This window comes from Poecilia formosa, unplaced genomic scaffold (genome assembly GCF_000485575.1).
Source record: "Poecilia formosa unplaced genomic scaffold, Poecilia_formosa-5.1.2 Scaffold445, whole genome shotgun sequence".
NCBI classification, from domain to species: Eukaryota; Metazoa; Chordata; class Actinopteri; order Cyprinodontiformes; family Poeciliidae; genus Poecilia; species Poecilia formosa.
In genome coordinates, this window is record NW_006800384.1 from 240491 (window position 1) to 254566 (window position 14076).

The window sequence follows — 14076 nt, forward strand, 5'->3', positions numbered from 1 at the left end:
AAGGTGCATCACTGCACCCAGAGTTTGGGCCTGATTGCTAGTTTATAGCTGTGATAGCTGAAGCTCTGCATTGACTCGTCCAAAGAAAATAACTTCAGTTTTCAGAAGGGCCAATGGTGCAAAATGTCAGCCTTGCTGACCCAGAGCAGCTGTGACTGCAATCAGTAGCTTCCCATCATCAGTGTGTGGATGTGTGTATGAATGGAAGCAACTAATTTCATTGTAAAGCGTCTTTGAGAAACCTTATGAGGTTGAAAAGCGCTATATAAGTGTTCTGTTCGTTGAATAAATGGATTCAGAGTCACCTGGTGACATCGTAATGTAACGTATCATCTGGTAACTAATCTTACTGTTATAACCTATTTTGAGATGTAGAAACAGTTGAAATATAATAGCCAAGAAAATATTACATCTAAGTAACTACATCACCCAGCTGGATGACTGTGGTGCGTTTTGTTCGGCCTGTTGCAATAAGCAATAAATCAGTTAATCAAATGATAAATTTAGACAAGCCCACTAATTTTCAATTGCATGATTTATTATTTTTCTCTTTTCTCTTTCCATCAAAAACTGACAAAAGTCTTTAGTCTGGTGCTTTGGTCTCAGTTAGCCCCTTTTTTTGATAGATTTTTTATTTAGTTTTGTTTTACAGAGGCTTCATATTTGTTGTTTTATTTGTTTTGGATATTAAAAATGTCTTCTAGTCTCAAATGTTCATTATGGTCTTTGATATTGTGTTTTTGCATTATTATATTGCTATACTACTTTAAATGGACAATTAAACTTCCAGCAAAAGCTGTTACAGTGACAGGCCTAGCTGTTCTGGTTCTGGTCCTGCAGACCCGGTTTATGGAGCTACACCTTTCTGACGTGAGCTCAGGTTTAAGTTGAACAGGATGTTGGTGAATTGTGGTTTCAGTGCCAGACTGATGAACGATGAGGATGGATTCACCTCAAAACTTAAGATCATATTTTTGCAAACTGGAGATAAAAAGAAACGATGACCATATATCCCTGAAACATCTATCCACCACAGTTTGTCAGACTCATCCTGTCATACTGCAGCACTGGCTATTAGTTTATAATAAACTCCTGGTTCTTCATCCTGTCAATAAATGTGACATGATAAAAACGGAGCAATAGTCCAGACTGACTGTAATCAAAAACAGTTTATTAACGTATCAAATACAGCCATGTTACACGCGCCTCCTTCTGTACAGCTCCTCTTATTCACATCAGTTATCATAAACAAAGATTTATTTACCTGGAAAAGAAGTGAAAACAAGAGAGTAACTTTCACATTACTGAAGCTCATAGATACATGTTCTCCAGCTCACCTCAACTGGACCATAAATTAGAAAACAAACTGACGTCAAGTTACAGAACATCATCATCATCACTGTTGTCTGCAAGGCCATGCAGACGAATCGGATGCTTGGATTAATCACTGGAGCTCATTTATCCAGCTCTGCATCCGGAGGGAAACGTCTAAAATGTTCAGTTGACAAAGGATCACCATGACGACGAGACTAAATTAGATTAGACTGGAAGAGAAAACTCACCTGTTATTACCTGGGAAAATCATTACAAGTAAATTAAGAAGCCTGTTTGCTATGAATGAACGGGGATCCTCTGATGAAAAGGGAATGTTCATCATGCAGAATAAATTTCCCTTTTTTTAAATATAAATTCTGTTTTATTTTGGGTCTTTTTCCGGATCTAAGCTGAAGGTTCTGTCGGTCCAGAACTATTATTGTTAAAGTCTAAGAGAATCTCTTTAGAGTCAGGAGGGGAACCGAGCCGAGCTGGACCCGTCGCTGCTCGTTAAAGTGACAACACTAACCGGACCAGAACCGTTCTGCTGCAGAGGCTTTAGAGTGAGTCTTTGGGGCATTGGTTCTCCTCAGCGGTACCGGCCCACAGGCAGAACTTTCATGCAGGTGAAGCTGTCGGGGTACTTGGACAGCACCACTGGGTTCCCGTCCATTCGGACCTCAGAGAGGCTCAGTCGTAGATAGTAGGAGTTGTCGGACTTGCAGAAGGTGTCTACGTTCACCTCCGTGATGTTGTTGTCCTGAAACACAGGAAGAGTGAAGAATAAGCTAATGTGTTTTTGTCTAATTTTTCTGTTTTATGTTCTTTATATATGTTTCACACAGAACACTGGCTAAGCCCACGGGTCGGATCACTGGGGCAGTCATCTGGCAACCCAACGTGTTCTTAAGTTAAAAAATGTTGACGAGGAATTTGAAAATTTGAAAATATGAGTAGGTATTACGTGTCACTTTATTCGCTTAAGTACTTAGCATGTAGACTGGTAATGAATTTAATAAAACACACCTGACCTCAATCTCAATACGTATTCACATACTGACCATCCTATGTTGCCTTGTGCTTCCAACCATTTCAGAGACTCTGGTGTCACTGTTAGTGGTGTTTAAAAAAAAACCAAACGATAATAGATAAACAAACAATGTCAGTCTGGTGGGGGTGCAAAAAAAGCTTGGTGGCCCGCCAGGCTGATAATACACTAAGGGAAACCCTGTAATAGTCTTTAAGAGTTCAACAGCTAAATTTATGTGAATAGGGGTGCAGAAATGATAAGTTTATACTTTTTTCTGCTCCTTTTCATTCATGACTTATTTTAGTTATTCAAATGTAATATTGAGTGAATGAAATAAAAAATTTAATTAAGTGAGTTCAAAACAGTTCGATTATTCACAGCCCTTTATTACATTCTGTCACATTACAACTAACCTTTTTATTTATTCTTTTTTTAACCATTTTTTTATGTTCACTTATTTATTTTAATTAATTGTATTTATTTAGCATTTTCTTATCTTACTTATTATGTATTTATTTTTAAAAATAACCAGAATTCGTTTTATTGGGATTATTAAAGAAGCAGTTGAGGGAAAATTTTCTGAACTTTGTGTGGAATGGAGACGTTTCGCTCAGCGACTGCTGGAGTTGGGCACTACACGGACCAAAAATCTGAAAAGTGTGGCTTGGATTGCAGTTGCAGTAGTGGGAACATGGAAGTTCAGAGTAAAAACTCTGACAGTCTTTACTTCAGTGGAAATTTCTGTGACAGATGTAAGAAAGGGAAGTGAACAAACTTCCAGATTATTTGGATGTGTTCTCAAGCTTTTACTGTTTGGAGGGTTTTTTATGACATATATTTTAGTGCTGAGCACTTTTAAAAGGAGAATTTTCTTTTATATTAAAACAAGAGTCTTTGTTTTGCACATAATGTTTCTGTTTAAAAAAAACATGATGGGGAAACTTTTTTAACATCTTATAAAAGTAATGTTCTGTTGAACCACAACAGTTTAATTTGTGTAATTGAGTATTTTATTTCCATTTGGTAGCTCATTGTGACTGTTTTGTTTACTTAACCAAATTAGTTTACATTTCTATTTATCCATTTTGTATTTTCTTTGAGGCATTAAGCATTGTGTGTGATTTTGTGTATATTTATATATGAATAGTTTTATGTAGTTATGCAGAAAGAAAAAACAGAAAGTGTGAAATATAGTTTGTGATATTATTATTGAGGTATTTAAAAATATATTGTGATATAAGTTTTTGGAAATATCGCTCAGACCTATTTAGGACTGGACTTTGACTAGGCCAATCTTCTTTCCATAATATTTCTGGCTGGAAGGTGATTGTCCTGTTGGAAGGGGAACCTCAGATTTACTTCCAGGATTGTCCTGATTTAGATCAATCCATCTTCATATCACCTCTGACCTGCTTCTCTGACCCATAGCATGATGCTCCCACCGCCCTGCTTCACCAAGTGGATGGTGTATTTTTATTTTATTTTATTTTTTATAGTTTTGTCTGTAGGCCAGAAAGCTTGATTTTGGTCTCCTCTCATCAGATCATCTTCTCCTACATGGCTAACTGCTAACAGGACTTCTTCAGTGACTTCTATAAAAGTCAGACTAACAGCTCTCCTGTCAGTCTGGGTGGACGTCCATGTCCTGTTCGGTCAGCAGGCAGTCCATTCCGTGTCCAGGTCCAGATGATGGACTGATCAGAGTGCTGGGAGATGTTCTTATAGAACCTACATTAATCAGAACCAGAACCTCCTCAATGTTTTCAGGAAAACCTCTGATGACATTTCTAACATGTTACACTCAGTTTTATTTAAGGGTGTCATCTGGAGGGGCCGGAGGAGGGGAGGGGTTAAAACAAGTCCTTACAAAAGACTTACCAATCTGATATTAATATCTGATTCGATCTTGATAGTGAAAATCTTCTTGATCGGATATTGGTGGCAATGTGCCCGATCCACAAGGACAGATCTACTCAGTTTAATTATATTCTTTGTGCTTTATTATTTATTTTACATTATATTTAGAATTACTAATTGCACTTTCTGAGTCATTTGGATGAAGATTTATTGCAGTTTACTGTTACATGTTTGACTGAAGTAGTGAACCTCTTGTTTTTGACTGTTTCAGTTTATTTATTTTACATTGGCAATTATCTGCTGACTGCACTCACTGAATAAACTAAAGTTATTTGTGCATGTGTGACCAAGCCTGTGAACCTATTGGTGCATTTAAGTGAGCTGAACTGGTCCAGAGTTGCCAAGTAATTCTGTAATTCAGTAGATTTATGTCTGTATTTAAAAATATAAAATTTTAATTTGGGCTGTTTTTCTGTTTTGATTGGAATCTGCCGATGCTAAACCTGAGATATGGGGATCAGAAGTGAAAAGAGTGGATCAGTGCATCCATAGTTCACAGCACAGTATTCAGGTTTTAATCATAAAAGCATCCATGCATCATGTATGAACTACTTGTGTTGGTGCAGACCTGTAGATGCAGGATGCGGACGCTCTCTGGGATGAAGGGGACGGCCTCCAGCTGGTTGTTGGCCAGGTACAGGTTGGCCAGGCTGGTCAGTTTCTGTCATGGAGAGCAGAGACTGTTCAGCTTCCTTCTCATCTTCGGTTTACTTACAGCAACATCATCCAGCTTTCTTCATTTACAGACGAGTTAATGTCTGTTTTAAGGGCTGAACTGTCTTATTAAACCAAGTTAATCTGGTTTTACCTCATATAGAGGATTCACACTCCCTGACTGGTACCTGACGGGTTCTGCTGACGTACCTTGAAGGCGTTGGCTTTCACGCCCTTGGTTTTGAGCAAGTTGCTGTTGGCGTTGAAGGAGGTGAGCTTGGCGGGGAGGGCGGGGAGTTTGACCAGTCTGTTCTCGGCCAGAGACAGTTCCTCCAGCAGGGTGAGCTTGGAGAAGGCGCCGTCGTCGATCTCTGAGATCACGTTTCCTGTCAGGTCGATCCTCTTCAGGGTCACTGCGGCAGATGGCACAGGCACGCTTTTTTAATACCAAATATTCATGATCCAGTCAGGTTTTCAGACATCAAATCAAACTTTTGACAGCTTAAAAGCTAAACTAACAAATACATTAGGGATGAATCTTTCAGCGTCTAGCAATTCAATTTCTAGTTTCAATTCAGAAACTAATTTTTCTACTCAGTCTAAAGAATCTGTTTAAATTATGTGACTGACGAGAAGAAAAGACAGTGTAAGCAAATAATACATTTATTTTAAACAATTCCATACTGTATCAGATTCCATCAGCTTATATTTAAACAAAAATAGGTTTGTGCATAAAATTTTGCAACTTAAATTACCAGTACAAGGTTATCTTAGCTGCCTGGCTTTTTCTTATATGAAAAAAAATCAACAAAGGATTATTTGAAATATGACTTTACAAAAACAAGCAGACTAAATTAGATTTTTGAGCATTTTAAATCAATTCAAAATTCCCAGGCCTTTTTCTTTTTTTCCTGCACTTTTAAAATTGACACGTTTTATTTCCCTGGACTCTGAAGTCTCTGCAGCTGTGAGGACTCGAAGGTCTGAGCTCTGAGTCCAGATGTTCTGTCCAGACGTCTGGGACTTACCCGTGTCTCCAAAGTCGTTTTTCCCGATCTTCTTGATCTTGTTGAAGCGAGCATACAGGTAGGCGGTCTCTTTGGGCAGCAGGGGGACACTGGTCATGTCTGGACTCACCTCCTCACAGTACACAGAACCGGACAGGCAGACACACAGCAGGCAGGTGGGCAAATCTGAAGAACAGCAACCAGAACCGGGTCACAAAGACCAGGGTTAACCCGACAGACCAGGTCACATTTAGATATTTTAATGTATGCTTTAATTTCAGTCTAATATCTTATTTTAGGTGATGATTTATTTATTTTTCCTTATTTCTGAACATTCAAAAACGCTCATTGGCTTCTGATTATATGGCTGATTATTCATGTAGTCGTTTAAAACTTCACCAAACTCAACAGAATCTGCTGGGCTTCACACAATTTAACTGAGAATATTTCTGTCAAGATATGCAGATTTTTAAAGTAATTTCTCTGCTGAGAGTTTAACTATTCTAGGACTAGGATTATTCTGACTATTAATTGGATTAAACTCTGCACATTTTGCAGATTTTTCATTTAACCACTTATTGTATACAATAGTAAAATACATAAAAATATAAATAATTAAATTCCTTTTTTTTTAAATAAGAAAATAAACATTGTATTGTCTAGAATGCAATAACATTGATTTAGTAAATACTTGACCATTTGTTGTAAAGGATGAAGATAAAAATCTTCCTACCATCAACATGTGAAATCTCAGCCTCTTCTGTCTAAATTAGCTTTAGTGTAGAACTAATTTGTTGATAATTGATTAGATTAGCTGATTAATAACTGGATGCAAAAGGTGCTTAATAGAAGATTTTTACAGAATGTGAATCAGGTGAAGCTAAAGCTGCGTCTGGAGGAGTTCTGGGTAGAACTGAATTACAGGTCCAGATTCTTTCTCTCACCGGCACCGCTGTCGCTTTCCTTCGGTGCCATGCTGGCATCCGGCTCATCAGCAGGAGGTAGCGCCCTCTGCAGGAGAAAACAAACACTGTTTACACAGCGGCTTCGTGTTTGGATCTCTGATTCTGGTCGGGTTTGGAAATGTGCATGCTCATTGCAGTGAGTGGACAAGCAGGCGGGTTCTGTTGAACTTTTCTGCATTATAGTCGTGTTTTAAGGCCTGCAGAGGAAGATAGGTTGGTCAGATTCAGAGTATAAATCGACTGTTTGAAATGACTAAGATTTCATACTGAACAAACTGAATGAAAGGAAATATTCTGGAATATTTTGCATAAACTGACACCACTTCTTGGAGTAGAAATGTTTCTCTTCCAACAAGTTTTCAGGAACATTTAAATTTAGACCTTCCTTTTGTCTTTAAACCAGTCTTGGTCCGTTGTCCTCCAGGCTTTGTTCCTTTGGTCTTTGGCTGCTTTTCCTCTGGTTTCTGACTGTTTTTTATTTGATGAACTCCAACCGATGAATAAACTGTTTCATGTTAACACAAAGCAGATAACTTTGTAAAAAAAATGATTTCAGATTGATTCTAGCAGAAGATCTGATTTTTTTTTTAATTTTGGAGTGTTTTTCTGTTTGGATATCGATGGGAAGCAGTAATCAGAGCTGCAGTCCTCCATAGCTGGGTTCTGCAGCTCATCTGGAGAAGCTGTTATCTAGTCAGACGTGAGATATGACGTCTCCAGGGCTCCTGGATCCAACCCTGGGTCTTCTCTCAGGAGGACATGTCAAACCAAATGTCCAACCTGCTCAGCTGTAGAAGCAGTGAGTGCAGTCTGCTCTCTGGACGGCGTCCCTCAGGGTAAATCCAGCCACTTTGCAGAGGAAGCAGACATTGGCTGTTCTCATCCAACACCTGATAGGTGAGGGAAGCATCAAGGCTCCGGTGAAGCTTTTTAAAGTCAGAGTTTCACACCTGACATCCCTGCAGGACCACATTCCCATCAGGACAGAGAGAAGAGTGCTGCTTCTTCAACACTGGAAAAGTCCAGCATCTACAGGAACCAAGTTGGATCCATTTAACCCAAACCAATGACACCCAATGTCTCCCAGTACAGTGGAGGGACTATAAGTGCCTCAGAATACCTGAGACTTCCTCAAAAGATGTATATAGCTACCTATTTTAATATTTCAGAGTCTCAGAGCATTGATCAATCAATCGGCCATCTCTTCTATATGAAATCCGCCCCTGATCCGTTCTGCTCTGCCATGAGAGGCTGACTAACAGGTCTGTCCACCAGGTCCCGCCTAGGCCTGCCGCCGAAACAAGCTTGACTGGACAATAAATTATCCCAGAAGTTATTGTAATAAACGATAATATTGTTGTTTTGAGACCATTTTCAAGTCATCTAATGGTAATAATGCAAGAACACATTCTCAGAGATCAATAAACTTTAAATTCTAATGAATATTTAACACTAGAACTGGAAGACATTTTAAATATCCAAAATTAATAAACCAAACTGGAATAACAAGTAAGAGGAACATTGGAGTTTCTGTAAACAAAATTGTTCTTCAAAAAAAAAAAAAAAAAAAAAAAACTAGCACCAGACTGAAAACTTATGTGATCCCCGTCCTGCAGTCAGAGCAGAGAGGAGACCGACTTCACTCTGGTTCCGCTGTGCAATTGAATCTCAGAGATGCTGCTGAAACCAGAAAGACTGTAAATATATTTTTTTTAAATTTTCAAAAAACGTCCCCAATAGGGGTTGGCAATTAATGTAATGGTTAATAATTATTGTAATAATTTTTTTAATCAAAATATGAATTTTGATTTATTGTCGTCATGATAAATTCCAAAAACCCAAAACTGTCAATATTGCTGTGTTTATTTTATTGAAAGTTTCATAAAATACCTATAAATTTCTAAATATGTTTAAATGTGTTCAGGTTAATGTGTTCTTTATACCACTGGAGTCCTAAAAAAGCGCATTGCAAATGGGAACGTTTCTCTAGATTATTATCAGTGTTTGTAGAGCTGAGCTGTGATTGCTGTGCCATGCAGTCATAATTATATAGTTACCTTATAAAGAAGTAATAAATAGTTCTTATTGTCACATTTATGGTTATTACAATAGTACCACAACATATAGTCCATATTGCCCACCCCAAGACTGCAGTCTAACCTGTTGTGTAACTTATGTTTGTTTTTAAAATGTGAAAGGAGCTTTAAGGAGCTGCAGTTGGAACAGCAACGCTATGAACATTATTTATACTCAAGAGCAATACGTAATGTGCAGCTAAAACAAATGTGTATTGGTTCACTGGTATTGTTCAGTATTTTTCAATAGAATAAGGTGTATTGTGAGTCTGGAGTCGGAATCAAACTTAAGTGTGAATCTGCAGGTCAGTCTTTTGAGGATCAGCCAGAAAACAATGTTAAGATGGTTTCTGCTGTGTATATTGATGCATATTAAGGTATATTTGGTGTTTGAACTGGGATTGCACCAACGCAAGAACTTCTTTATTGGTCGCCTTTATTGCTTCTTTTGGGCATACAGCCAGTTGGCATCAAGGAAAATAAATGCTCTCCTGGAATGGATTACGTCTCAGTATTTCACCTTTCCCAGCTGCATTTTCTGTTGAATATTTTAGATTTTTTCTGTGGACCAACCCATCACCTGGCCGGGGTCCACTGCACTCCTGACCCCCCCCTACAGGACGCAGGTGGCGCTGCAGGGCATCGATTGATGCAATAAATTTAAATCTGCAAAGACAGAACCCGGTTCTTTCAGTACAGTCTGAGGTCGGAGGCCGTTCATAGTGTGGATGGATCCACTGGGGTGTTTGCTGCTGCTCAGTGCAGACAGAAGCAGCTCTCCATGCTTCAGTGTGACCAGATAATCTGTCAGTCTGTCCCAGAGTTCACTGCTCTGATGCTTCAGCTGCTGCTTTTAGCCAGGAAGCAGACGAACTTCGATTCTGAGACCGAACGGGAGCTGGATGGAGCATCCATCCTTAACCCAACCAATCAGGATGAACATCTACAATTCCATATTTTCTATTTAATCTTATAAATTTATCCACATTGATTATATATGAATGTGTTTGGGAGCTGCTGGAAGAAGAAAGGTTGATTAAAGTGAAGCTGTGGTCCATGTTCACCATGTCCCACCACGATTTCCTCATTCTGTGGAATATTTGAGGGTTTTTCTTCCCCTGGAGGAATTTCCTGACAAACATTCGCTGGTTTGCTGGTTTTGCTTCATGCAGTCGACTCATGGAGAACTGTTGTGGTTGGAAGGAGGTTGTCGGTTTAGGGTTGGCTTTGATTGGTGTGAAAACACACAGGAGGTTGTTTGGGTATGAACCATCTACTAGAGAGGAGACGGCTGAATCAGAGCTGACAGCAGCTGGAGGAGAGACGAGCCAGTCAGTTTGACTTCAGTCAGCAGCTGGGAGAAAAACTCCAGCTGTTCCTGACGGCTCAATGAGATGCTTTAGATTCTGACCTCACAGTTTCTCACTTTGCTTTGATTGTTCGGAGAAATCTTCTGCTGGCACGTCAATGTTTATTCTTCTTATCTGCTTGATTTACTGCAAAAGCTCAGAATATTTGTGGTTTTGGTTTAAGTTAAAGAAAAGCAACCAAAAATATTCAAATAAAAAATTCAAGAGTTATAACAACAATGAAAACGACTAAACAGTTTTAAATCTAAAGACAGTCATCAACACTGAGGAGAGATGTGTCTAAACTGGAACCATTTCCAGACACTCTTGAGGAATAATTACCGACTTGTGGCTACAGGTCAGATGTAAACGATAACCTCCTCACCCTCGCTCTCCTTGACTTCAAATATTCGCTGATGTATCCGTTGGGTAAAGATCCGGGTCTGAGCCGCGGCTCCGGGACGAACGTCCGGGCCGAGGCCGCCGTCAGCCACAGCGCCAGCAGACAGGTTATCAGTAGCGCCTTCATGCTGTCCGAAGCAGTGTGATGCAGACACCGCTGAGCCTCAAGGAAGTCTGGGTCAGCACCGTGCTCTCAGCTCCAGCTCTGACAAATCACTGCATTTAAAGGCTGAGCTTCCTGCAGAGTTTATAGAGAGCAGCTGTTAACCCTTTCCTGACCACCCACCATCCATCTGCAGGAGAGGAACACGCACGCACACATAGAGCGAGGCATCACATATCCATGTCACATAAACATCTATTTTCCTCTGAAATGTCCCTTAAACATGGCCAGGATGGAGCAGAAACTGCAGAGGGAGCAAAAAAGATGAAAGTTGACAACATAAGAGAGTGAGAGTGTTTTATCTCGAGCAAAGTCTGATGCCCAGCAGAGACACTGTCAGAAATCATTCACAATCAAACCTTCATTATGCAAACTTTTCCTCCTTTTGTCTCTGATTTTCTCTCCTCTTCTGTCAAAACAAACATTCAGCCAGTTTTAGACGGACACTAATCATCATCAAGATTAGAAATAGTGACTGATGTTAATCATCAACCTGTCCTCCTTACCGACAGGTCACCAGTCTGTTTACTGACTAAAACCTGGATTTATTCAGTGCAAATTCATTACCTGATTTAACTTATTGTATACAAATCTATATGAGAGAATATGAGGTTCATTGTAGATCTCAGAAAAATAACAATTTGACCACAGAGGAGGAAATTTACACCAAAAAACTCAGAAAAACTTGAAAATTTTCTGATATAGAAATAGTTTTTTAGTATAACTTCCTCTGATTAAAGGAAAATATTCTAGCTGTTCTCTGACATTGTAAAGTCTGAAATGTGCATGAACGAAGCTCAAAAGTTACCTGAGATTTGGGATAAAAAAGCCAGGAATCCACTAAGATTCTGTGATGTGAATTTGCAACAGGGTCTGATACAATACCCTCAGTTAAACAGATAAAAATCTGAGGCACGCAAGGGGTCTTATGTGTTTCAAACGTGTCCTGCATGAGACAACTGGGCATCTCCCAGTTTGGCAGACGTAACTTAAGGTTTTCACAAACACAGTTACAAGGCAGAAGACTAGTTAGAATAACATGATAGTCCTTCCTGCTGTAAACAGATACAGAGCTCATACCTGCAGAGGCGTGGCTCTGCTCTTCTCCCTCCCTGGACCGTGACCTCCTGACCTCACTAGACTGGAACCAGAGCTTCCCTGGAGCAGAAGCTTTGGTTTCTTATTGCTTCCTTCCTCATGGTCGCTGGTTGGGAATAAAAAAGTTGTAGAAAGGTTCACTGCGGTTCTGCCTGCAGATTTCAGGTTTGGTTCATATTAGGCTTTAATTTTAACCTTAATTTTAATCTTCTTAACCAAGAGTTGATTTGTTTGGTAAAATCGTTGGAAGCATCAGTGGATTTTTTTCTTTCTGGTAAACTGTGACCGTGGACCTCCATAAATCGATCAATAAAACCTTGTTTGATGCGGTGAAACAGCCAACATAGAATAAAGCCAAGCAGACGGAGCTGAACCTGCTGCTGGCAGGGCTCTGAATCAACCAATCACAGATCAGCTTCAGCCTCTTGGTGGAGACAGCATTTAATGGAACCATAACAAAACTCTGATGATGTGCTCTGCTGGGCTGACCTCTGAACCTGAGGCTCAGTTAGTGGAAACTAATAAAGCTGCTTCTGTTTTTTATCTGGTGATAGAAAAGGGAGACCAGCTTCCTGTAGTTATTGTTAGCCAGAAGGAGAAAGTGAGAACATTGTTTCTAAGCTGTTCGTCTCCATTTATGCGTTGATTTAAATCAGTGATGTCAACAAACAGCAGCTTGATATAAACCAAGATAAAAACTAAACATTCCTGGAGGTTCCTCCGTCCATCCAGGCCGAGTTGTAAAGCTCAGTAGCTGTTCCTCAAGAGATGGAGACGTTAGTCTTCCCAGCAGGGTTTCTGTGGGTATGTTGAGACTCCATAAGAAGGAGAAGGAGACTTCCCCTGAAAAACAGTTAAATAGAAAACATGTGACTGTTTGAGCCGTCGGTAGGAAAGGAAGAGAACCGGAGCCAGAATATAAACATCCCAGCAACATGAGCCTGCTTTGTCACAGGTGTGTTAGCAATTAGGAGCACCTTTAAACTTTTATGAGTGTGGGAAGAGAAGCAGGAGCTAGAGAATGTGTTTGTTAGGCTCACTGATTTTCTGTAGCAAAATTTGGGCTGTTGGGTTGTTTCACTGGGGTTTTACTTCCCAATAAAGCTGCTTTAAAGGGGAAACCACCCAAAACAACTTTGACACACATGATTATAAATCACTCATTAAGAGAGGGAGGGGTCAAAGTCCACCAGATGTTCATATGAGCTCAATCAACACAATAGAAAAAATTTCAGTAAAGCTGATATTATTTATTTAATATTTTAACAGTTTTTAGAAATCAAGTAGCTCAAAGACACTTCAGGGCCAAAGTTTTTAAACGAGGCCAATAAAAGCCAAAGATCTGTAGAAAATAGAAGGTAGATTGACCCAATTAATTGGACCAATACTGATGTGTCGATGCGGCTATATCCATATCTTGCTTCTTTTTCTTTGCTACTATAATGCTTTATCTGTAGCAAAGCACCAAATCTAACTTCTTTTCAGTCTCCAATGAGATGAAAAAACTCTCCTTTTGTAATATAAAGATGAAAAACTCACCACATGTCTTCAGACCATACGTCAGATTTTAAGCAAAATGTGATAATTTTTTAATAACCATTTTAAAAAAAATTTTTGTGGTTGTTTGGAACCAAAATCATAATTAAAACATTAGTTTATTTCATTGCCTAGTGCATCAGAGAACAATTGGTCCAAGGTTGATTATCCATCCATTGTTTGTTTATCTGACATCAGATCAATACACATAGATAAGGTATGAGAAGGCTAATTTTTCTAGCTGCTAGCATTATGTTCAACCCAACGACTTGAAACGGAGTCACCATAGAAGCAGCGAGAGGTCAGATTTCAAGTGGTCGGTTCCAAACAGCAGCACGGCAACAGGAGGAGCAGGAGTCCATTTAGTTTCTAAATACATGCAGATGTGCAGCCTGAAGCGCCTGCAAGTGTTTATCCGACTGCTGCAGCTTCTGCTTCCTCTGCACTCTGCAATATAGGAAATAATCTGCTGTCAACCACACTCCAGCTTTAGATTTATGGATTTAAGTGTTCTTGGTTGTTCCTCTAATAGAAACGAGAAAGATGGTCCAGGATTGGAGATATGA

General features: G+C 39.4%; 2 protein-coding genes across 4 annotated transcripts in view; one reads left to right on the plus strand and one right to left on the minus strand.

Moving 5' to 3' along the window:
• cenpp (centromere protein P) overlaps positions 1-14076 on the plus strand; it is a 98695-nt gene that overhangs the window by 10227 nt on the left and 74392 nt on the right. The gene's annotated exons all lie outside the window — the stretch shown is intronic.
• On the minus strand, positions 1155-10947 carry ogna (osteoglycin, paralog a). Of its 2 annotated transcripts, none has more exons than XM_016663789.1 (6): positions 10697-10947; positions 6867-6933; positions 5944-6111; positions 5126-5328; positions 4830-4922; positions 1155-2074 (listed from the first exon to the last, which is right to left on the minus strand). In XM_016663789.1, the coding sequence occupies exons 1-6, from the start codon at positions 10838-10840 to the stop codon at positions 1904-1906; spliced, it is 846 nt and encodes a 281-aa protein (XP_016519275.1). In that variant the 5' UTR covers positions 10841-10947; the 3' UTR covers positions 1155-1903. The 2 variants fall into 2 exon arrangements, with proteins under 2 accessions (XP_016519275.1, XP_007577609.1); XM_007577547.2 differs by having other exon boundaries at positions 5944-6108; positions 10697-10946.

Bases quoted from the DNA above. Each gene is read 5' to 3' on its own strand.
- ogna (XM_016663789.1), bottom strand. From the start codon at position 10,840: ATGAAGGCGCTACTGATAACCTGTCTGCTGGCGCTGTGGCTGACGGCG. The intron at 6,112-6,866 runs GTGAGAGAAAGA...GTTGCTGTTCTT, and splicing joins GGAAAGCGACAGCGGTGCCG to CAGATTTGCCCACCTGCCTG. The intron at 4,923-5,125 runs GTACGTCAGCAG...TCTCCATGACAG, and splicing joins TGAAAGCCAACGCCTTCAAG to AAACTGACCAGCCTGGCCAA.